The 25,479-nt window shown below is 45.0% G+C and overlaps 1 protein-coding gene and 1 non-coding gene across 2 annotated transcripts in view; one reads left to right on the top strand and one right to left on the bottom strand.

Moving 5' to 3' along the window:
• Window positions 1-25,479, bottom strand: part of LOC140196884 (sideroflexin-5-like) — a 279,713-nt gene that overhangs the window by 53,162 nt on the left and 201,072 nt on the right. Inside the window, exon 16 of the mRNA XM_072256792.1 lies at window positions 1,801-1,823. Within this exon, the coding sequence (XP_072112893.1) occupies window positions 1,801-1,823 (23 nt within the window). The remainder of the gene's footprint in view (window positions 1-1,800; window positions 1,824-25,479) is intronic.
• trnaq-cug (transfer RNA glutamine (anticodon CUG)) lies at window positions 1,483-1,554 on the top strand. Its single transcript has one exon. It is a non-coding gene; the product is annotated as a tRNA-Gln (tRNA).

The following is a 25,479-nucleotide window of genomic DNA, read 5'->3' as shown; positions in this document are numbered from 1 at the left end:
ACATGTCACCACATACAACCCTGAGATTCTTTTTCCTGTGGGCATACTCAGCAAATCTATAGAATAGTAACTGTAAACAGGATCAAAGAACAACAAACTGTGCAAAGACAAATATAAATAAATAACGAGCATGAAATAACAAGATAGAGTCCTTAAAGTGAGATCATCGGCTGTGGGAACACCCGAAGCAGAATGAGTGTGAACTCCGTGAGAGTTTCAACTGCTCTGAGAATCTCGCTCAGTGGGAGTGGTTCAGAAGGGAAGGGGGAGAATAGACGAGCAATAGTGATAGGGGATTTTGCGGTTATGAGAACAGAGTGGGGGTTCTGTGAATGAGAATGAGATTCTCAAATGGTATGTTGCCTTCCAAGTGCCAGGATTTCTACATTTAAGAGAAGTTTGGATGGGAGGGGTTTGGAGGGCTATGGTCCAGGTCCAGGTCAATGGGACTAGGCAGAATAACAATTTGGCATGGATTAGATGGGCCGAAGTGCCTGTTTAATGATGTAGTTCTCTATGACTCTTTAGTTCACTCATCATGTCTGTCAATTAGGCAGGGGCTTGAGTCTATGACCTCTGGCACAGAACTGAGTGTATTACTCACTGAACTCTGACTGGCAAACACACAAAATGCTGGAAGAACTCAGCTGGTCAGGCAGCCTCTATAGCGAAGAATAAACAGTCAATGTTTTGGGCAGAGACCCATCATCAGGTCCTATTTAATCCCCTCCATAGATGTTGCATGACCCGCTGAGTTGCTCCAGCATTTTGTGTGTGTTGCTCTGGATTTCCAGCACCTGCAGAACCTCTGGTGTTCGTGACTATCAAATTCAGCTCCGACCCTTCTATCAGTCATACACTGTAAGTGAACTTTCTCAGATTTAGGGGTGGAGTAAAGATGCATTTGCCCCACTAAGTTCCCCAGATCGTTCACCAAATTCTGAAGTGTTCTTGATAGAGGAGTAAGGATGAAGTGCGTTAGGTTTCATGCTAATGGCTTGTAAACACCTTACATGTGAGTGTGTGTCTGTCTCTCTGTGTAGGTGTGTGTGTGTGTGTGTGTGTGTCTGAGTCTTTGGGTGTTGTGTGTCTGTGAGTGTGTGTGTTTGTCTGTGGGTGTGTGTGTGTGTGTGTGTGTGTGTGTGTGTGTGTATGTTGAGAGAGGGAGATAGACAAAGGCAGTAACAGCAGTGTCTCACACCTCACTGTGAGCGCTCAGCGGGGGGATTCTCATACCACAACCACTACATCCTCAGCCAGAAAGGAAAGCAGCAGCAAGCCCTCATCAGTGAAGCGTCGGCCCTATAACAGATGGACCCCAACCAGAGAGCAAAGCAACAGCACTCACGTGCATTTAGTCCACTCAGGTTCCCTAAGTGTGTTCAACTGGGTGACTCATCCCCTTAGCCTATACTGACTCTCCAATGACTAATGCTACCATTCTGAAATTCATGTCCCTGTTAATTCATTCCTCCAAGTGGGGGTTCCATGGTGTAATGGTTAGCACTCTGGACTCTGAATCCAGCAATCCGAGTTCAAATCTCGGTGGAACCTTGTAATACACCTGCACTGTTCTTTTGATAGTCTATCATAAAAATGCTTACAAATAAAGCAACTATGGTTCATTTGGAAAGTTAAATTTATAGCAATGGTTATGAATTGATGATTAAAATTAATTCCTTTGTAAAATGGTACTGTACAATTTCATAAATAGGTCAACACTATACAGACAGATCCAGCAATGAAGCTTTACATTGTGCGCTGAAGGGCCTGTGTCCGCTCTGTACAACTCTCCCAAACCCTTCCAACGTGGCTGCAATTCCCTGAGTTTTCTGTCTGCTCACTTATTGTGAACCCTCATAGAAAAGCAAAATTAAAACAAATGACAGAAATGTGAGATAAAGAATGAGAACCCTGAAGGAAGCCATTAACCTGGAGACGTTAACTCTGAATTTGATGTCTGATCTGCTCAACTTGTCGACCATTTCCTGCAATGTGCTGGAAGCGTGGCGACACAAGTGTGAGCTGCCCAGCACGATCCTTACTGATTTGATTTGACTCAAAAAACACATTGCACTGTGTATTTCAAGATGATAGAACAGTACAGCTCCATCGGTCAATCCAGGTGCAATTCCTGCTGCGGCTGTAAGGAGGTTGTACGATTTCCTGTGACCCTGTGGGTTTCCTCTGGGCGCTCTGGTTTCCTCCCATGGTTAGGGTGAGTAAGTTGTGGGCATGCTATGTTGAGACTGGAAGCGCTGTGAAACATGCAGGCTGCCCAGCACGATTCTCACCGATTCGATTTGATGCAAACGATGCATTCCGCTGTATGTTTCGATGTACATGTAACAAATAAAGCTAACCTTAAAGAAGAATTGTTTTTGATTTTCATAACTTTGCTACTGGTGACCAAACCAAACTTCTGCCTGGGCTCTAAGTTACTGCTGGAGATGGCTCCCTTTCTAAGACGAATCTTTAATCCTGCCTTTTTAAACTTAGCTTTTGGTCACATGTATAGAGGTATAAGATTCTGCAGATGCTGGAATCTCGAGCAATACACACAATGCTGGAGGAGCTCAGAGGGTCAGGCAGCATTTGTGGAGGGAAATGGACAGTTGACAATTTGGGTCAAGACCTCTTATCTGCACTGACAGATAGAGGGGAGATTGCTAGTATAAAAATTGGAGGCCAGTTCTGGGTACCTCATTACTGGAAGAATGCGGAAGCTTTAGAGAGGGTGCAGAGGAGATTTACCAGGATCCTGCCAGGATTAGAGAGCATGTCTTATGTGGATAGTTTGAGCAAGCTGGGGCTTTACTCTTTGGAGAGAAGGAGGATGAGAGATGACTTGACAGTGGTGTGCAAGATGATCAGAGGCGAAGTTCGAGTGGATAGCCAAATACTTTTTCCCAGTGCGGAAATGGCTAACACAAGGGGCATGATTTTAAGGTGATTGGAGGAAAGTATAGGGAGATGTCAAAGGCACGCTTTTACACTGAGTGTTGTGGATGTGTGAAACACACTGTCAGGGTTGGGGGTAGAGATAGATATGTTAGGGATAGTTAAGACTCTTAGATAGGCACACGGATTGTAGAAAAATGGAAGATTATGTGGCAGGGAAGGGTTAGATTGATCTTAGAATAGGTTAAAGGGTCAGCAGAACATGATGGGCTGAAGGCCTGTACTGTGTTGTACTGTTCTAAGTTCTATGTTATAAAGGCTCAACGATGCTTGCTCAAGAATACAAACACTCGGCGGACATCCTTATTTGCTATGCATGCACACAACCATATGCACTGACATATACAGTATATACAAATAAGCACACGATTTGTCACAGTTGCTAATACATGCACTCACACAGGCACCACTGCCAAGCACTGGCAATACAAAGCTGCCAATGTTGGAGGCCTAAACTATAAACACGAAGAGCTGATACTGTATGGCAGTGCTGTCTAAAGAGAAGGGACCGAGCAGGTTTCTCTCTCATTCTGTACTGGAGAGATCAAGTGCAGTTTCATCAGAGTTACACGAGCTCTACAGACACACAAGCTCTACAATGGTTACACAGAATATAGAACAGTATAGGCTCTTCAGCCACAGTTTTACACTGACATTTTAACCTGCTCCAAAATCAATCTAATTCTTCTTCCCTCCTACATAACCCTCCATCTATCTAACATCCATGTGCCTAAGAGTCTTGTAAATGTCCCTAACGTGTCTGCCTCCACCACCACCCCGGCAGTGCGTTCCACACACCTACCACTCTTTGTGTACAGAACCTGACATCTGACATCCCCCCTATACCTTCAGCAGACACCTCCTCTGGAATTGGCCACTGCCGCCGTGGGACAAGAGACACACACAAAAGGCATGGCAGAAACAGAGACAGGATCAATGCTTTAGGTCAGAGAAAGCTGATTAGAACTGCAGCATTGAACAGTGTGGAATCAGACCCTTCAGCCCATAACGTCTGTGCCAAATTAAACTAATTCCTTCTGCCGACATGTGATCTATATCCCTCCATTCCCTGTATACCTAAAAGCTGCTTGAACACTGCTATCAAGTCAGCTTCCACCACCACGCCTGACAGTACGTTCCAGCAAACCACCTCTCCTATGTAAAAAACCTGCCCCCACCCATCTCCTTCAACCTTGAATTTCTCTAACTTCCAGTAATTATTCTCCCCCTTCCCTCTTCTTCCATTCCCCACTCTGGTATCCTGCATACCTCTCCTCTTCTCCTCACCTGTCTATTTCCTCTTCCTGGTGCCACACCTCCTTCCCTTTCTCCCATGGTCCACTCTCCTCTCCTATCAGAATCCTTCTACTTCAGCCCTTGACCTTTTCCACCTATCGCCTCCCAGCTTCTCACTTCTTCCTTCTTTTTCTCCAGACCTGATGAAAGGTCTCGGTCCAAAACATCGACTGTTTATTCCTCTCCAAAGATGCTGCCTGATCTGCTGAGTTCCTCCAGCATTGTGTGTGTGTGTGTGTGTGTGTGTGTGTGTGTGTGTGTGTGGCTCTGGATTTGTAGCTTCTGCAGAATCTCTTTCCCTTGCTGGTCTTAAATGCATGTTCTCTGTGATTTAATAGCTCTACCCTGGGAAAAAAAATCTGGTTGTCTACCTTACGTGTGCCTGTCCTGGATCAGAGAACAGTACAGCACAGGAACAGCATCAATTAATTAAATTAGCAATTAAATGCCTAACTAAACTAATCCCTTATGATTACACAATGTCCATATCTCTCCATTCCCTGAACAAGATTATTTTACTCTATAATTTTTATAAATCAGAATCAGGTTTAATATCACTGACATATGTTGTGAAATTTGTTTTTGTGGCAGCAGTACATTGCAATACTCAATAATTTAAAACATGATAAATTACAATAGGAGACATATAGACAAAATAAATAGATAAGTAGTGCAAAAAGAGAGGGAGGAATACTGAGGGAGTGTTCATGGGTTCACTGTCCATTCAGAAATCTGATGGTGGAGGGGAAGAAGCTGTTCCTGAATCATTGAGTGTGTGTCTTCTGGCTCCTCTACCTCCTCCTTGATGGTAGCAATGAGAAGAGGGCATGTCTATGTTATATTGACTAAACTGTTGCATACAATATTTATTATAAATTACTATAATTGCACATTGCACATTTGAATGGAGATGTAACGTAAGGATTTTTACTTCTCATGTATTTGAAGGATGTAAGTAATAAAGTCAATTCATTCATTCATTCAATTCATGTCTTGGTGATGGGGTCCTTACTGATGGAAGCTTCCTTTTTGAAGCATCACCTTTTGAAGTTGTCCTGGATGCTGGGGAGGATGATGGAGCCAGCTGAGATGACAATTTTCTACAGTGTTTTCTGGTCCTGTGCAGTGGCCCCTCCATACCAGACGGTGATGCAACCAGTCCGAATGCTCTCCATGGTACATCTGTACAAATTTGTGTGTCTTTTGTGACATACCAATTCTCCTCAAAATTAATGATAAAGTTCCCGAATTTCATAATTGTATACACTCCTAAGAGATGAAGAAATTAGTTTTATTTGTCACATGTACATCAAAACATACAGTGAAATGCATCACTTGCGTCACTGACCAACCCAGTCCGAGATTGTGCTGGAAGTAGCCCACAAGTGTCACGATGCTTCCAGCAGCAACGTTTACTAACCCTTACTGATCTGTATGTCTCTGGCCATCTCATTACAGGAAGGACGTGGATACTATAGAGAGAGTGCAGAGGAGATTTACAAGGATGTTGCCTGGATTGGGGAGCATGCCTTATGAGAATAGGTTGAGTGAACTTGGCCTTTTCTCCTTGGAGTGACAGGGGATGAGAGGTGACCTGATAGAGGTGTATAAGATGATGAGAGGCATTGATCATGTGGATAGTCAGAGACTTTTACCCAGGGCTGGGGGTGGCTAACACGAGGGGGCATAGTTTTAAGGTGCTTGGAAGTAGGTACAAGGGGGATGTCAGAGGTAAGTTTTTTTACACAGAGTGTGGTGTGTGCGTGGAACGTACTGCCAGTGATGGTGGTAAAGGCGGATACAATAGGGTCTTCTAAGAGACTCTTAGATAGGTACATGGAGCTTAGCAAAACAGAGGGCTATGCTGTAGGGAAATTCTAGGCAGTTTCTAGAGTAGGTTACATAGTTGGCACAAAATTGTGGGCTGAAAGGCCTGTATTGTGCTGTAAATTTCTATGTTTCTATGTGGGAGGAAACCGAAGTACCCTGAGGAAACCCACATGGTCACTGAGAGAATGTACAAACTCCACAGTGGTGGGAATTGAACCCTGATGGGTGATCGTTAGCACTGTAAAGCGATTACGCTAACCGCTAAGCTACCATGCCACCCAGCATCTACAATCTACTAGAAATGACTGATGGGTTTTTACATAGTGGAAATAAGATTCATAGAATTATAGATATGAAGAAAATTAAGGAATATAGTGATATACTGTGGAGTGCTTTAGAATAGAGGGAACTGAGAATACATATCCATAATTCTTTGAAAGCGGCATCCCTGGTACATAGGATCACAAAGGGAGCTTTAAGGGGAATCTCTTCACTCAGAGGGCGGTGAGAGTGTAGAACTTGCTGTCAGAGGAAGTGGTGAATGTGGACTCGATTTCAACATTTAAGAGAACTTTGGATAAGTACATGGCTGGGAGGGGTACAGAGGGCTGTGTTCCAGGTCCAGTCGATGGGATTAGGCAGAATAACCGTTTGGCACAGACTAGGTGGGCCGATGGGCCTGTTTCTGTGTCCTCTGTGACTGAATGGGGTTAGTGCATGAGCCTGATGTTAGAGTAAACGATTAAAGATAAGTCATGATCTCATTGAATGACCGAACAACTACCAGGGCACAAATGAACTTCTCTTGCTTCTATTTCTTATGAACTGTCCCCAACAAAGTACACCTCCCCACCTTTTAAATATTACCAAAACTATGCAGGTACCGTCAGATGCGGCTCCAAACTCCTCATACTTATAGCAAAACTTATTTAGTTTTACATTCCATCCCAATCGTTTCATTGATAGACAGAAATTGTGGAAACACTCAGCAGATCAGACAGCAACTTTGGAGCGAGAAGCGGAGTTCATGTCCAGGCCTTGGATTAGTGGCTAGAAGCCCAGAGGTGGTGTGCGTGCGTGTGTGTGTGTGTGTGTGTGTGTGTGTGTGTGTGTGTGTGTGTGTGCGTGTGTGCGTGTGTGTGTGTGTGCGCGCGTGTGTGTGTGTGCGTGTGTGTGTGTGCGTGCGTGTGTGTGTGTGTGTGTGTGTGTCTGTGTGTGTGTGTGTGTGTGTGTCTGTGTCTATGTCTATGGCACTCTAAGGCAGGGGTTCCCAACCTTTTCTATTCCATGGACCCCTACCATTACCTATGGACCCCAGGCTGGGAACCCCTGCTCTGAGGTTTATGGGAGGCACAGCAGCGTAGCAGTTAGTGTAACACTATTACAGTGCCAGTGAACAGGTTTGATTCCTGCCACTTGCATGCTGCCCCCTCCCCCTGTGTGTGTTTCCTCCGGGTGCGCCAGTTCCTCCCACATTCCAAAAGCATAGGGTTAATAGGTTAATTGGTTACATGGTTGTCATTGGTCAGTGTGGGTTCGTTGGGCCGAAGGGCTGGTTACTTTGCTATGTCTCCAAATAAATATATAAATATGCAGCCAGCATTTTCTGATTTAATTTCAGGTTTTTAGCATCTGCAGATTTTTTGATTTTCACCTTTCCATTTGTCTTCCTAATTACCGAGTGCAGCTGCGTGTTAGTCTGTTTAAGTATGAAGACGTCAAAATCTTTTCTATTCTCATTGAAGGATTGAATCACGAAGGCGAGTTGCACAATGACTGCCTCACTCTGAGTTCAGAGGCCGAGGTGTGAGAATCTGAGAGCGCGGTTCATTGTCTGTAACATGATGCAGAATTAAATCAAATCTCTTCTCATCCCTCCACTCCCAGCTTGTTCATGTGTCTAACAACATCTTAAACACCACTATCATATCTGTTTCTGCCACCACCCCTGGCAGTCTGTCCCAACCACCCATCAACATAGGTCGAGCGAACTAGACCATGCAAGATTCAAGTCAAGTTTATTGTCATTTAACTATATACATGCATATAGTTAATCATATAACGTATATAGAAACGGACAAAATTCCTCTGAACCAGGGTGAAAAGCACAGTAGTACACATAACACACAATAACTTATGAGGGTAAAGATAAAACCTACAGATGAACCACACATAAATAACAGACTAAAATGCATTGATTCTAAATATTTTAAGGTATTGAACAGATTAACCAGTGACACTTCGAATACAATGCGGCTGGGAGCTCAGAAATCTAATGGCCTGAGGGAAGAAACTGTTTCTCATTCTAACCAAACACAAGGAATTTTGTAGATGCTGGAAATTCAAGCAACACACATCAAAGTTGCTGGTGAACGCAGCAGGCCAGGCAGCATCTCTAGGAAGAGGTGCAGTCGACGTTTAGGGCCGAGACCCTTCGTCAGGACTAACTGAAGGAAGAGTTAGTAAGAGATCTGAAAGTGGGAGGGGGAGGGGGAGGGGGAGATCCAAAATGATAGGAGAAGACAGGAGGGGGAGGGATGGAGCCAAGAGCTGGACAGGTGATTGGCAAAAGGGATATGAGAGGATCATGGGACAGGAGGCCCAGGGAGAAGGAAAAGGGGGAGGGTGGAAAAACCCAGAGGATGGACAAGGGGTATAGTGAGAGGAACAGAGGGAGAAAAAGGAGAGAGAGAAAAAGAGTGTGTGTATATAAATAAATAACGGATGGGGTACGAGGGGGAGGTGGCCAATCAACTGTCCAGCTCTTGGCTCCATCCCTCCCCCTCCTGTCCTCTCCTATCATTTTGGATCTCCCCCTCCCCCTCCCACTTTCAAACCTCTTACTAGCTCTTCTTTCAGTTAGTTCTGACGAAGGGTCTCGGCCCGAAACGTTGACTGTACCTCTTCCTAGAGATGCTGCCTGGCCTGCTGCGTTCACCAGCAACTTTAATGTGTGTTGCTCATTCTAACCATTCTTGTTTTTATGCATCGCAGTTCCCTGCCTGATGGTAAAAAGTCAAAGAGGATGCTGGATGGATGGGTGGGATCCTTAGTAACATTAAGGGCCCTGCGTACACAGCGCTCCTGATAAATGTCCCCGATGGATGGGAGGGAGACCCCTATGATCCTCTCAGCTGTTCTCACAGTCCCTCGTAGGGACTTCTGGTCTGATGCTTGACTGCTCACATACCAGATGGAGATATAGCTTGTCAGGATGCTCTGAATGGTGCTCGTGTAAGACGCAGTTAAGAAAGTGGGATGGGGGAGCCTTGCTTGCCTTTTTTTAGGAAGTGGAGGTTTGCCTCAATTTTCTTAAGAAGAGGTTCAGTTGTTGTTCAGAACAAACATCAGAATGGGGAAGAAATGTGATCCAAGTGACTTTGACTGTGGAATGAACGTTGCTGCCAGGCGGGGTGGTTTGAGTATCTCAGAAACTGCTCATCACTTGACTTTTTCCATGTGTAACAGTTTCTCGAGTTTACAGAGAATGGTGTGAAAAACAAAAATCATCCAGTCAGTGGCAGTTCTGTGAGAAGTCAGAGGAGAATGGCCGGACTGGTTCAAGCTGACAGAAAAGTGACAGTAACTCAAATAACCACGCGTTACAACAGTGGTGTGCAAAAGAGCATCTCTGAATGCACAACACATTGAACCTTGAGGTGGATAGGCCACAGCAGCTGAAGACCGCAGACGTACACTCAGGGGCCACTTTATTAGCTACAGGAGGTACCTGTTAAGCCGCAGCAATAAGAGGATCAGCATCCTCTGTAGGAGTTTATATATTCTTCCTGTGATCCTCCGGGGGCTCTGGTTTCCTTCCACAGTCCAAAGTCGTACCAGTTAGTAGGTTAACAAGTCATTGTCAATATACTGTGATTAGGCTGGGGTTAAATAGATGGGTTGCTGGGTGGTGCAGTGGGGTGGTGGTGCCAAATCGGCCTGTTCTGCACTGTATCTCTCAATAAATAAATACAAAGAATACAAAACTCCCCATATGGAAACTGGAAGTAATTTTGTTTTCCCTGAATTATCAATGACGGACTGAGATGGAACTTGGAACAGACAAGAGGCAGTTTCCCTGCAGATTTTTCTTCTCTTATTCTTCAGTCTACGTCTCTGCAGTTCATTCGAGCTCTGTCCAGCCCCTACGGCATCATTAGCGAGCTGGCCGCATGCCAACTCCAGCAATACCCCTGCACGTTCCTCTTCACACCTTTCCCGATGAGGGGAGAGAAGTGATTAGCAGTGACAAACCAGGCATCTGCTTCCCTATCAGCAGTGTCTCTCGCTCCAAAGCCTGACAATGCCTCCAGCTCCACAGGTCCTATCTGGCTTCCTACACTAACCCCAGCTGGGACCAAAGAACCATTTGTTCATCACCCAGCCTGTGCAACTGAAAGAAAAATAAGAAAAGCTATTGCTCAAAAATTAGTGGCATTAACATCGATGAATTAAAGATAAAGATTTATTTGTCACATGTTCAGTGAAATGCGTTGTTTTCTGTCAACAACCGACACAGTCCGAGGATGTTCTGGGGGCAGTCCGCAAATGTCGCCATGCTTCCAGCAACAAAATAACATGTCTGCAACTTACTAAGTCTAACCCGTACATCTTTGGACTGTGGGAGGAAACCGGAGCACTCGGAGGAAACCCAGGAGAATGTTCAAACTCTTACAGGCAGTGGCAGGAACAGAGGCCCAATTGCTGGCACTGTAATCACGTTGTGCTGACCGTGTGTTAGTAATAATGGAACAAGGTTATAACGTGGGTGAGTAGTGTTAATAATTTGCTTCTGCTACATACAGGATTCTGATCACAGAATAGGACATTTTCCTGCCTTCGTTACACCCAAGTTATACTGGCTGATGGATGTGGAGACTGACAATAATTCTTTCAAGGTAAATAACATCATCTTATATTTATATAGCATCTCTGACATCACAAAAAAGGAACCGTGTCAGATTACAATGTTCACAATCGAAAGGAATACTTTCAGACAAAAAGCTCTCCCCACCGCTGAGCACACCTACATGAACGACTGTCGCAGGAAAGCAGCATTCATCATCTCTTCTCACTGTTGCCATCAAGAAGAAGGTACAGGAGCCTCAAGTCCCACACCACCAGGTTCAGGAACAGTTATTGCCCTACAATCATAAGGCTCCTGATCTAGTGTAGATAACTCCACTTTCCTCAACACCGAACTGATTCCATGGAACAGTATAGCACAGTTTGAATATAGAACATGGAACAGTATAGCACAGTTTGAATAGAGAACATGGAACAGTATAGCACAGTTTGAATATCAAACATGGAACAGTATAGCACAGTTTGAATATCAAACGTGGAACAGTATAGCACAGTTTGAATATAGAAGATGGAACAGTATAGCACAGTTTGAATATCGAACGTGGAACAGTATTGCACAGTTTGAATATCGAACGTGGAACAGTACAGAACAGTTTGAATATAGAACGTGGAACAGTATAGCACAGTTTGAATATCAAACATGGAACAGTATAGCACAGTTTGAATATAGAAGATGGAACAGTATAGCACAGTTTGAATATCGAACATGGAACAGTATAGCACAGTTTGAATATCGAACGTGGAACAGTACAGCACAGTTTGAATATCGAACGTGGAACAGTATAGCACAGTTTGAATATCGAACGTGGAACAGTATAGCACAGTTTGAATATAGAACATGGAACAGTACAGCACAGTTTGAATATCGAACATGGAACAGTATAGCACAGTTTGAATATAGAACATGGAACAGTACAGCACAGTTTGAATATCGAACATGGAACAGTATAGCACAGTTTGAATATAGAACATGGAACAGTGTAGCATAGTTTAGGCCCTTTGGCCCACCATGTTGAACTAATTGTTTAACCTACTCTAAGATCAATCTAACATACCCCTCCATTCTTCTATCATCCACAAGCTTCTCTAAGAGTCTCTTAAATGTCCCAAACATATCTGCCTTCAACGCCACCCCTGGTAGTGTGTTCTATGCACCTACCACTCTCTGTGTAAAAAAACTTATCTCTGATTTATACTCCAATCACCTTAAAATGATGCCTCCTTGATTTATATTACTACGCTGGGAAAAAGTCTCTGGCTGTCCACTCAATCCAACCCCTTATCATCTTTTACACCTCTATCTAGTCACCTCATCCTCCTTCACTCCAAAGGGAAAAAACCCTAATTCACTCAACCTATCCTCATGAGACCTGCTGTCTAATCCAGGCAACATCCTGGTAAATCTCCTCTGCACCCTCTCTAAGGGCTCCACATCCTTCCTATAATGAGGGATGATAACTGAACACAATATTCCAAGTGTAGTCTATCCGTGCAGCTCTTTAACTCAATTGCACGACTAACAAAGGCCAACACACCATATGCCTTCTTAACAACCTTATCAACTTAAAGAAGAAACAGAGGGGCAGAGGTGGAGCTTGTAGGTGAGGGCCAATTTGGACTCAACGTAGGACTGCCTTAGGAAATCCAGCTCCGGATTTTTCCTCGGGGTTTACTCCAGAAGCCTTCCTCATGAGTGGGTATAGACACAAGGAAGTGGAGGTTTGAGATCAGAGTTTTCCTTCTTCAAGATGAGCTGCCAACCACGGCTGATGAGCCTCAAATGCCCAAACAACTGGTCTTAAGGCACCAGCAACCTGCCTTTTTCCCTTCTCCTCTCAGTAGAAATGGTTCCACCGGGCTTAGTAGCTAAGCCACACATGAAGGCCAGGAGCTGGACTTGGTTGGCAGAGGTTGTTTGAGAAGCACGCCATTTAATAGGAGTGGGAGCTTATTCTCCAATCCCCCTACCCAGCTATGGCAACCTTCAGGAATCAATAAATAAGGACAGGTTATATCGCCATAAAATTGACTATCTGAGTACCATTTGGTGACACTCTGCTGTCCAATAGACATAGAGGTGCTGGATAATTACCTATCACTAGGCCTCGGAGTAGAGCAGTAATTGGTGAGCTGGCAGGTGTCAGGCGTCTCCTTGACATTTGTAAGGTTTCAAGAGGTGTAAACAAATAAGGTAGCAGGAGTGTTTATTCCAACCACCACATTCACACCTGCACGGAGACGGTTTACATTTCTGTGGAACCTGTACCTGAAGTGCAGGCGTGCCAGCGTGAAACTGAATCCTATCAGCACCTGAGCGTCCCACTGAATCAAAGCTGCCTGTAAAAGATCGCAGCCTGATACAAAACAAGGGCCCGCCCAAAACATTCACATTGCCGAAGTAGTTGCTTTTATTACTTTTCTGGTGCATGTTGATAGAACACAGAATATACAATCAGTGGCCACTTTACTAGGCACACCTGTACACCTGCTCGTTAATGCAAATATCTAATCAGCCAATCATGTGGCAGCAACTCAATGCATAAAAGCTTGCAGACATGGCCAAGAGTTTCAGTTTTGTTCACAGCAAATATCAGAGTGGGGAAGAAACGTGATCTGAATGACTTTGACAGTGGAATGGTTGCTGGTGCCAGACAAGAGTATCTCAGAAATTGCAGATTTCCTGGGATTTTCACGCACGACAGTCTCTAGTTTATAGAGAAATGATGTGAAAAATAAAAGGCACCCAGTGAGCAGCAGCTCTGTGGGTGAAAACTTCTTAAGGGGAGAGGTCAGAGGAGAATAGCCAGACTGGTTCAAGCAGTAACTGAAATAACCATGTGTTACAATGTGGTGTGTAGAAGAGCATCTCCGAACGCACAACACATCAAACCCTGAAGTGGATGGGCTACTGCAGCAGAAGACCACGAACACACACTCAAAGCTCGGGAATGTTCAAAGTCAATTTTTTATCAAAGTATATATATGTCACCATACACAACCCTGAGATTCATTTTCTTGCAGGCATACTTGATAAATCCATATGAGAATGCTAACCATAATAGAATCAGTGAAAGGCCGCACCAACTTGGGTGTTCAACCAGTATGCAAAAGACAGCAAACTGTCCAAAACAAAAAGAAAGACCCAAACAAAAAGGCCACTGAGTGCAATCTGGCCTACTGGAGCATGCTCAGGAAAATGGGGATAACAGGTATAAATAGCACAGCCTAGTATGTACAGAAAGGTAAAGTGCGCTTCCGGTGAAGTTGGATTCATTGATATTCGATGGAATAAACAGTACAATACAGGGAAAGAAGGTTAGCTTAATTAGTCATGCATACATCGAAACATCAAAATATACAGTGAAGTGTGCCATTTTGCGTCAAATGATATCAGTGAGGATCGCGCTGGGGGCAGCCTGCAAGTGTCGCCATGCTTCCGGCGCCAACAGAGCATGCCCACAACTCATTAACCCTAACCCGGATGTCTTTGGAATGTGGGAGGAAACCAGAGCACATGGAGGAAACGCATGCAGTCATGAAGAGATATACAGTCTCCTTACAAACCAGCAGTGGAAATCAAATCTCGATTTTACAGCTGGCACTGTAATATCTTTATACTGACCACTGTGCAACCGTGCCACCCCTTACTGAGAAGTGGAGATCTGGAAGAACAGAAGAACGTAAGTTTCTGAAGATAGTGGGACTGATTGATAAGCTCCAATAATAAGACCGTAAGACATAAGGGCAGAAATAGGCCATTTGGTCCATTGAGTCTGCTCTGCCATTCAATCATGGCTGATCCTTTTTTCCCCTCCTCAACCCCATTCCCTGGCCTTCTCCCCATAACCTTTGATGCCTTATCTAATCAAGAACCTATCAATCTCTGCCTTAAATACACCCAGTGAACTGGCCTCCACAGCTGCCTGTGGTAACAAATCCTCTGTTTTAAATAAATGCCTCTCTATCCTGAGGCTGTGCCCTCTTGTCCTAGAATCCCCCACCATGGGAAACATCCTTTCCACATCTACTCTGTCAAGGCCTTTCAACATTCGAAATGTTTCAATGAGATCCCCCCCTATCCTTCCAAATTCCATGAGTACAGACCCAGAGACATTAAAAATTCCCAGTATGATAACCCTTTCATTCCCAGAATCATCTTTGTGAATTGCCTCTGGACCCTCTCCAATGCCAGCACATCTCTTCTTAGATAAGCAGCCCAAAACTTCCACAATACTCAAGGTGAGGCCTCACCAGTGCCTTATAAAGCCTCAGCATCACATCCCTGCTCTTGTATTCAAGACCTCTTGAAATGAATACTAACATTGCATTTGCCTTCCTCACCATCCACTTAACCTGCAAGTTAACCTTTAGGGTGTTTTGCACAAGGACTCCCAAGTCCCTTTTCATCTCAGATTTTTGGATTTTCTCCCCATTCAGAAATAGTCTGTTCATTTACTTCTACTCCCAAAGTGCATGACCATGCATTTTCCAACATTGTATTTCATTTGCCACTCTCTTGCCCATTCTCCTGATCTGTCTAAGTCCTTCTGCAGCCTACCCATTTCCTCAACACTACCTGCCCCTCCACCAATCTTCCTATCATCAGCAAACATGGTAACAAAGCCATCTATTCCATCATCTAAATCATTTATATACAGCATAAAATGAAGTGGTCCCTAAACTGACCCCTGTGGAACACCACTAGTCACAGCAACCAACCAGACAAGGATCCTTTTATTCCCACTCGCTGCCTCCTACCAATCAGCCAATGCCCTAACCATGCCAGTAACTTTCCTGTAATACCATGGGGTCTTAACTTGGTAAGCAGTCTCAGATGTGGCACCTTGTCAAAAGCCTTCTGAAAGTCCAAATATACAACATCCACTGCATCCCCTTTATCTATCCTTCTTGTAATCTTCTTAAAGAATTCCAACAGGTTGGTCAGCAAGATTTTCCCTGAAGAAAACCATGTTGACTCTGTCCAATCTTTACCTATGTCACCAAATACTCTATAACCTTATCCTTAACAATTGACTCTAACATCTTCCCAACCACTGAGGTCAGGCTAACTAGTCTATAATTTCCTTTCAGCTGCCTTCCTTCTTTCTTAAAGAGTGGAGAGGCATTTGCAGTTTTTGAGGCCTCTGGTACCAAGCCAGAGTCCGATGATTCTTGAAAGATCATTACTAACGCCACTTCTCTGTGGATTGTCACCTTGTCGTGGTGGAGAAGCTTGTGTGGTCCTGAGATCCCGAGAGCGATGCCATCTGGAGCTTTGCTCCTGGTAGGGTCACCCATGGTGGTAAGGTTGAGGGTGAGGTCCCTGACAAAGAACAATCCAACCAAGACCTCAACGGTGGAACAGGTGGATGAAGTTATTTTGAACTCAATGGCTGTGAAGGCAGATGAAGGCTGCAACAAATCCATCAGATCCAATCATCGTGGTTTCCATGCCATTGGAATCAGTTGGTTGATTTGTGAAGTATCGTGTGCTTCTTGGAGTGCAACATCAAGTACACGTTAAACAAATACACGCACAGGCATCTTCACTCTGTGACGATGGATTACTAACACCTCCACAACCTCTTTCAGAACCATAGGGTGCAGTTCATCTGGTCCAGGTGCTTTTTCAGCACCTTCTCCCTTGTAGTAGTAACTGCATTCACTTCTCTTCCTTCACACACTACAATATCTGGCACATTGCTAGTGTTTTCCACAGTGAAAAAAGATGCAAAATACTCATTTAATTCATTTGCCATCTCTTTGGCCCCTGTTATTATTTCTACAGTCTCATTTTCTAGTGGTCCTATATCCACTCTCATCTCTCTTTTATCTTTTACATACTTGAAAAAGTTTTTACTTTGATGTTGTTATACTTGAAAAAACCTTTACTATCAACTTTGATATTATTTGCTAGCTTGTTTTCATATTTCATCTTTTCCCCTCGAACGATTCTTTTAGTTGCTCTCCGTAGCTTTTTAAAAGCTTCCCAATCCTCTATCTTCCTTGTACCCCATCTGTTATTTATTTTTATACACACATTCTTTCTCTCACTCTCCTTTTTCTCCCTCTGTCCCTCTGACTGTACCTCTTGCCCATCCTCTGGGTTCCCCCCACCTTGTCTTTCTCCCGGGACCTCCTGTCCCATGATCCTCTCATTTCCCCTTTGCCTATCACCTGTCCAGCTCTTGGCTCCATCCCTCCCCCTCCTGTCTTCTCCTATCATTTTGGATCTCCCCCTCCCCCTCCCACTTTCAAATCCCTTACTCACTCTTCCTTCAGTTAGTCCTGATGAAGAGTCTCAGCCTGAAACGTCGACTGCACCTCTTCCTACAGATGCTACCTGGCCTGCTGCGTTCACCAGCAACTTTGATGTGTGTTGCCTCTATCTTCCTGCTTGCTTTGTTGTATGCCCTCTGTTTTGTTTTGTTTTTACATTAGCTTTGATTTCCTTGGTCAGCCACAGTTATACTACTTTCCCATTTGAGTATTTCTTCATTTTTGGAAAGCATCTGCCCTGCAACTTTCTCATTTTTCTCAGAAACACACACCATTGCTGCTCTGCTGTCATCCCTGCCAGCAGCTCCTTCCAATTTACTTTGGCCAACTCCTCTCTCATACCACTGTAATTTCCTTTACTCCACTGAAATATTGCTACATCAGTCTTTACTTTCTCCCTATCAAATTTCAAACTGAACTCAATCATATTATGATCACTTGCTCCTAAGGGCTTGCTTACCTTAAGCTCCCAAATCACCCTTGGTTGATTACATAACACCCAGTCCAGGATAGTTGATTTCCTGGTAGGGTCGATGACAAACCGCTTTAAAAAGCCATCTCATAGGCATTCTACAAGTTCACTCTCTTGTGATCCATTACCAACCTGATTTTCCCAATTGACCCGCACGTTGAAATCTCCCATGACTATGATAACATTGCCCTTTAGACATGCATTTTTTATTTTGCATTGTAACCTGTGGTCTACATCCCAGCTACTGTTTGGAGGCCTGTATATAATAGCCATCAGGGTCCTTTTACCCTTATAATTTATTAACTCAACCCACAGGATTCAACATCTGATCTGTCGTCATATCTTTCAAATGATTTGATGCCATTCTTTACCAGCCAAGCCACATTGCCCCATCTGCCTACCTTTCTATCTCTCCAATACAACGTGTAACCTTGGACATTCAGTTCTCAACTACAACCATTCTTCAGCCATGATTCAGTGGTGGCCACAACATCATACTTGACAATCTGTACTAATGGAACAAGATCATCCACCTTATTTCTTATACTCCGAGCATTGAGATATAACACTTTGAGTGCTGTATTTGCTACCCTTTTTGATTTTGCATCCCTAATGCACTGATACTCACCCTGCTGGCTGCAATTCTGTCCTATCATCAGCTTGCCCTTCCTGAGAGTCTGACTGCACTGTCTTTGTTTTTTCACCATCCATTCTATCTTGAGTCCCTTCAGTCTCATTCCCACCCCCTGCCGAATTAGTTTAAATCCTCCCAACAGCCCGAACAAACCTCCCCACGAGAATATTGGTCCCCCTCGGATTTAAGTGCAATCCGTCCCTTTTTACAGGTCATACCTCCCCCAGAGGAGATCCCAATGATCCAAGAACCTGAAGCCCTGCCCCCTGCACCAGCTTCTCAGCCACAACTTTATTTGCATAATGACAGATTTATAATGGCATAAAGTTAGATGAGAGTATTGATACATTACAGGAAAAATGTGACTGCATCATTTATTGTGTTCCCTTGAACTACCTCTATGCACCATTGTAATGAATTGCTTTGTAAGAACAGTACACAAGACGAATTTTTCATTGTACCAGCATACATGTGACGATAATAAACCAATTTACCAATTTAAGATGTTTAATGCTACTTCCAGTTCCCATTCTGACATTTTGGTCCATGTCTTCCTTTACTGCCAAGATAAAGCTACTGTCAGATTGAAGGCAAGACAGCGGCTATACTTTATTAGGAGTTTGGAGAGATTTGGCATGTCAACAAATACACTCAAAAACTTCTATAGCTTTATCGTGGAGAGCATTCTGACAGGCTGCATCACTGTCTGGTATGGAGGGGCTACTGCACAGGACCGAAAGTAGCTGCAAAGGTTGTAAATCTAGTCAGCTCTATCTTGGGCACTAGCCTACAAAGTACCCAGACATCTTTAGGGAGCGGTGTCTCAGAAAGGCAGCGTCCATTATTAAAGACCTCCAGCACCCAGGGCATGCTCTTTTCTCACTGTTCCATGAGGTAGGAGATACAGAAGCCTGAAGGCACACACGCAGTGATTCAGGAACACCTTCTTCCCCTCTGCCATCCGATTCCTAAATGGACATGGAAGCTTTGGACACTAACTCACTTTTTTTAGCATACAGTATATCTGTTTTTGCACATTTTTGAATAATCTATTCTATACACGTAATTGATTTACTTGTTTATTATGTTTTATTTTATTTATTATTATTTTTTCTCTCTCTGCTAGATTAGGTATTGCATTGAACTGCTGCTGCTAAGTTAACAGATTTCACATCACATGCCAGTGATAATAAACCTGATTCTGATAATATCTCATATTCTGTTTGAGTAGCCTCCACACTGATGGCATGAACATCGATTTCTCTAACTTCTGATAATTTCTCCTCCCTCATTTTCGATTCCCATTCGTGGCTCCCGTCTTACACCTTTCCTTCTCGGTACCTGCCCATCACCTCTCTCTGGTGCCCATCTTCCTTCCCTTTCTCCGACAGTCCACTCTCCTCTCCTATCAAATTCCTCCTTCTTTAACCGTTTACCTTTTCCATCTATCACCACCCAGCTTCTCAGTTCAACCCCTTTCCCCAACCCAGCCTCCTTTCCCTCACCTGGTCTCACCCATCAGCTTGTTATCCTCCCCTAAACCCACCTTCTTATCTGGCTCTGCCCCCTTTCTTTCCAGTCCCACTGAAGGGTCTTGACCCGAAACATCGACTGTTTATTCCCTTCTATAGCTATTGACTGACTTGCTGAGTTCCTCCAAAGTTTGTCACTATACTCTGATGGCTCCATACTGACAACAGCTTACTTCTGAACTGGAGTTGCATCCTAAAGCTACCAACATGGGATTTCGATCCCTGTTCAGAGGTTGGTGAATCTCTGGAGTTCTCGATCTCCTTGGGTTGGGGAGACAAAACCACAGCAGGCACTTAAAGGGGGGGGCGGTAGATACGTAGGAACACAGCAAAGTCGAATTCGGGTTTATTGTCATCTGCACAGGTGCAATGGAAAACTTACTTGCAGCAGCATCACAGGCACAGAGTGTTAGATAAACAGCATTCACAAGAAAATTATAAATTATATACATTTTTTTACAAGAAAATACAATTAGATCAAGGAAAAATAAAGTTCATTTTAGTGTAAATGGTCAAAGTGTATTGGTATTGGTTTATTATTGTTACGTGTACCATGATACAGTGAAAATCTTGTCTTTCACACTGTTCATACAGATCAGATCATTACACAGTGCATTGAGGTAGAACAAAGTAAAACAATAACAATGCAGAATTAAGTGTAACAGTTACAGAAGAAGGTGCAGTGCAGGTAAACAATAAAGTGCAAGAGGTAGATTGTGAGGTTGCGAGTCACCTTATTGTACAAGAGTCTGATAACAGCGGCTGTGACGTCCAGGGAATAGGGGGTCTGCAATTATGTTGGCTGTTTTACTGAGACAACGGGAAGTGTAGGCAGAGTCCATTGAGGGGAGGCTGTATGGGTCCTAATGCCCTTCCCTTGGAGGAGAGGGGAGACTTGCAGCATGGGCAACTGCTGGTCTTCTATACAACCTTGCCCAGGTCTGCCCCCTGGAGAGTGAAGACTTTCCAGGCGCAGATCCATGGTCTCGCAAGACTAACGGATGCCTTTTTTATTGAGGGGAAGCTGGTTTTAGTGCTGTACTGAGCTGTGTCCACAACTCTCTGCGGTCACATGCAGATCAGTGGCCATGCCATGGTGTGATACATCGCGATAGAATGCTTTCTACAGTGCATCAATAAAATTTAGCTGTGTTGCTAAACTGTAGTGATTAGGATTCTGCTGACTGGTTTAAGAACAGATTGACTGTGGGACTTCAGGCTTCTGTACCTCCTGTGAGAAGTTGGCATGGCCCGAATGGTGGGGATCTTTGATGATCGATGTTATTATCTTAAGGCAGAGCCTCTTGTAAATACCACTGATGGTGGGGATTCACAGTAGACACACGATGGAATCAATAAAAAACTGCCCACGACAAAGACGGACAAACAACCGCAGACATCCCACCTCTCCTGGAAGTTCCAGGAGTATCCTGCATATTAATAGTGGCTCCCCAATGCCCACAAATTATATACAATATCATGGAAATCAACTTTTTTGAGAGCGAGCGAGAGAAAGCAAGAGAGAGCGCAAGAGCGACCACGAGAGAGAGCGTGTGCGTGAGAGAGAGCGAGAGCAAGCAAGCGAGCGAGAGAGCGAGAGAGAGCAAGCGAGAGAGCGAGAGAGAGCGGGAGAGAGAGAAAGCAAGCAAAAGTGAAAGCGAGAGTGCGCGAGCGAGAGAGTGAGAGAGCGAGTGAGAGAGAAAGCAAGCGAGAGCACTTGAGAGTGTGCGAGCGACCGCGAGAGAGAGAGAGCGCGAGCGAGAGCGCACCATGGCAGAGTGTTCCTAAAAAAATATAAAATGTACGCCGCCCCAGACTACACTAAAGTGTACCCCTGCCTAATAGGGGTCAAAATAATGACAGTGTTGCTCGCTGCACTGTTTGCAACAGTGACTTTTCTATTGCCCATGGTGGGTTAAGACTGTAAAAGACATGTTGAGGTGAGTTTAACAGGTGTCATTTGTTCATTAACATAGCTAATGTTATTTAAACTAGCTGGCCAGCTGCTAAGGAGCTACACTATTGCAGACATCACACCTCTCCCGGAAGTCTCCCTCAAATTGATGATGCTACCTCCCTGAAATGAGTTTTTGCAGGGTGGGATGGCTGCAACCAATGTGCAAAAGATAAAAAAATTGTGCGAATACCAAAAGGGGAACAAAATAATAATAATAATAAGTAAATAAGTAATAAATATTGAGAACATGAGTTGTAGAATCTTAGAAAGTGAGTCTATAGGTCCATTGTCGAGGTGAGTGAAGTGATCTGTGCTGGTTCAGGAGTCTCATGGCTGAGGGGTAATAACTGTTCCTGAGCTGGGTGGTGTGGGACCTAAGGTTCATGAATCTCCTACGTGATGGCAGCAGTGAGAAGAGAGCACAGCCTGGATTGTGGGGATCCTTGGTGATGGATGCTGCTTTCCTGCAACCGCGCTCATTGTCGATGTGCTCAATGTTGGGGAGGGCTTTACCCATGATGGGCTGGGCTGTATCCACCACTTTTTGTAAGCTTTTTTGTTAAAGACCACCTCAGGCCATTCCACTAGTCCAAGTTCCCTGTTGCTCTCTGTACAATGTATGAACCAGAATCTCTGGCTCCTGTTCAATAATTTTGCTTAGTGGCAGTTTCCTTTGTCAGAAGTTGCAACTAAGACACTTCACAGAAATGTGTGCACTTGGCATAGAGCCTTCTCTGTCTCAGCGGTCCCCAGTGATCGATTCTTCTTCTTCTTCTTATTCTTCTTCTTCCCCACCCCCACCAGACAACAATAATTTAAAAGGTGTGCTGCTATGTAGATGAGTCTGGATTTTTTTAAGGGTCCTTTTTTTTTGAGGAAGCGAGCGGGTGTGATTTCCTGCTCGTCGCAGACTTATTTGGCAAACACCTGGCTCACTGCGGGGGTAGTGTCGGGGCGTGAAGGAAAGGCCAAAGGGTAAACAAACAGCCTTTTCGTCAGGAAGCACTGATTGGCCCTGCCAATGCTGTTTCCCTCTGCAACAGCTGCTCCAGGTAGGGACAGCGTCAGCGACCAAACGAATTGTTTGAAAATGCCTCTCGTGTGAATCTCATGAAGTACGGATTTAGAGAGGGTGTTCAGACATGCCAACACTGTAACTGTCAGCTTTCAAACTCTTCTGTGTGAACTTTACGCCGTCTTCAAAGGAAGGAGTAACACTTCAGAGGCAGAACTGTTTATAATCCCAATTAATCCAATTAACCATGCCCAGGGCAGGGAAGGGAGGGTACAGGTGAAAGAGACAGAAGGTATCCAGATACACTCTTTCATCACACACTCCCTGGGCAGGGATATTTTGGGTTAAAAATGGAGTGAAGGGCCCTCCACCCCATCACACACTCCCAGGGACAGACACAGAGTGAAGCTCCCTCTACACTGTCCCATCTCACACTCCAGGGGTCAGACACAGAGTGAAGCTCCCTCCACACTGTACCATCATGCACTCCAGGGAAAAGTGCATTTCGCACTGTACTGTAATATATTCACATGGGTTAGTGACAGCATGGGTTAATAAAATGCCTCTCTTTTTCATACAGATACTAATTGCTTCCTGTGCACCTCAATCATGAAGGCAGATTAGGCTCCACACATAGAAAGGAGAGAAGCCTGCAGACTACAGTCAGTGGGCATGTCACTTGATACCTCCTATACTTAATAAAGTGGCCACTGCGTGTATGTTCGTGGTCTTCTACTGCTCTAGCTCATCCAGTTCAAGCTTCTAGGAGAAACGTAATAAAGTGTAAAATCATGAGGGCACAGATAACGTAAATAGCCAAGGTCTTTGCCACAAATTAGGGTCGTTCAAAACTAGTGGGCATAGGTTTAAATGAGAGGGGAAAGATTTAAAGGGAGCTGAGGAGCAAGTGTATTTCACGCAAATAAAGCTAATCTTGATCTTTAGAAATCCCTTGACACTGTGGACAACTTGCTTCCGTTCTGCTTCGGTGGGTTCTGAGGATGAATAAGCCTAACAGTTGAGGGGTAATGTTGATTCAGGAGCCTCAGGGCCCACACCACCAGGCTCAGGAACAGTTATTACCTCTCACCCATCAGGAAATGAGGTACAGGAGCCTCAGGGCCCACACCACCAGGCTCAGGAACAGTCACTACCCCTCACCCATCAGGAAATGAGGTACAGGAGCCTCAGGGCCCACACCACCAGGCTCAGGAACAGTCATTACCTCTCACCCATCAGGAAATGAGGTACAGGAGCCTCAGGGCCCACACCACCAGGTTTAGGAACAGTTATTACCTCTCACCCATCAGGAAATGAGGTACAGGAGCCTCAGGGCCCACACCACCAGGTTCAGGAACAGTTATTACCCCTCACCCATCAGGAAATGAGGTACAGGAGCCTCAGGGCCCACACCACCAGGTTCAGGAACAGTTATTACCCCTCACCCATCAGGAAATGAGGTACAGGAGCCTCAGGGCCCACACCACCAGGTTCAGGAACAGTTATTACCTCTCACCCATCAGGAAATGAGGTACAGGAGCCTCAGGGCCCACACCACCGGGTTCAGGAACAGTTATTACCCCTCACCCATCAGGAAATGAGGTACAGGAGCCTCAGGGCCCACACCACCAGGTTCAGGAACAGTTATTACCTCTCACCCATCAGGAAATGAGGTACAGGAGCCTCAGGGCACACACCACCAGGTTCAGGAACAGTCACTACCCCTCACCCATCAGGAAATGAGGTACAGGAGCTTCAGGGCCCACACCACCAGGTTCAGGAACAGTCACTACCCCTCACCCATCAGGAAATGAGGTACAGGAGCCTCAGGGCCCACACCACCAGGTTCAGGAACAGTCACTACCCCTCACCCATCAGGAAATGAGGTACAGGAGCCTCAGGGCCCACACCACCAGGTTCAGGAACAGTCACTACCCCTCACCCATCAGGAAATGAGGTACAGGAGCCTCAGGGCCCACACCACCAGGCTCAGGAACAGTCACTACCCCTCACCCATCAGGAAATGAGGTACAGGAGCCTCAGGACCCACACCACCAGGTTCAGGAACAGTTATTACCCCTCACTCATCAGGAAATGAGGTACAGGAGCCTCAGGGCCCACGCCACCAGGTTCAGGAACAGTTATTACCTCTCACCCATCAGGAAATGAGGTACAGGAGCCTCAGGGCCCACACTACCAGGTTCAGGAACAGTTATTACCCCTCACCCATCAGGAAATGAGGTACAGGAGCCTCAGGGCCCACACTACCAGGTTCAGGAACAGTTATTACCCCTCACCCATCAGGAAATGAGGTACAGGAGCCTCAGGGCCCACACCACCAGGTTCAGGAACAGTCACTACCCCTCACCCATCAGGAAATAAGGTACAGGAGCTTCAGGGCCCACACCACCAGGTTCAGGAACAGTCACTACCCCTCACCCATCAGGAAATGAGGTACAGGAGCCTCAGGGCCCACACCACCAGGCTCAGGAACAGTCTCTACCCCTCACCCATCAGGAAATGAGGTACAGGAGCCTCAGGGCCCACACCACCAGGTTCAGGAACAGTTACTACCCCTCACCCATCAGGAAATGAGGTACAGGAGCCTCAGGGCCCACACCACCAGGTTCAGGAACA

This window comes from Mobula birostris, chromosome 4 (assembly GCF_030028105.1).
Source record: "Mobula birostris isolate sMobBir1 chromosome 4, sMobBir1.hap1, whole genome shotgun sequence".
NCBI classification, from domain to species: domain Eukaryota; kingdom Metazoa; phylum Chordata; class Chondrichthyes; order Myliobatiformes; family Myliobatidae; genus Mobula; species Mobula birostris.
Note: the sequence above shows the minus strand (reverse complement) of the source record. Positions and strands in the feature narration are given on the sequence as shown.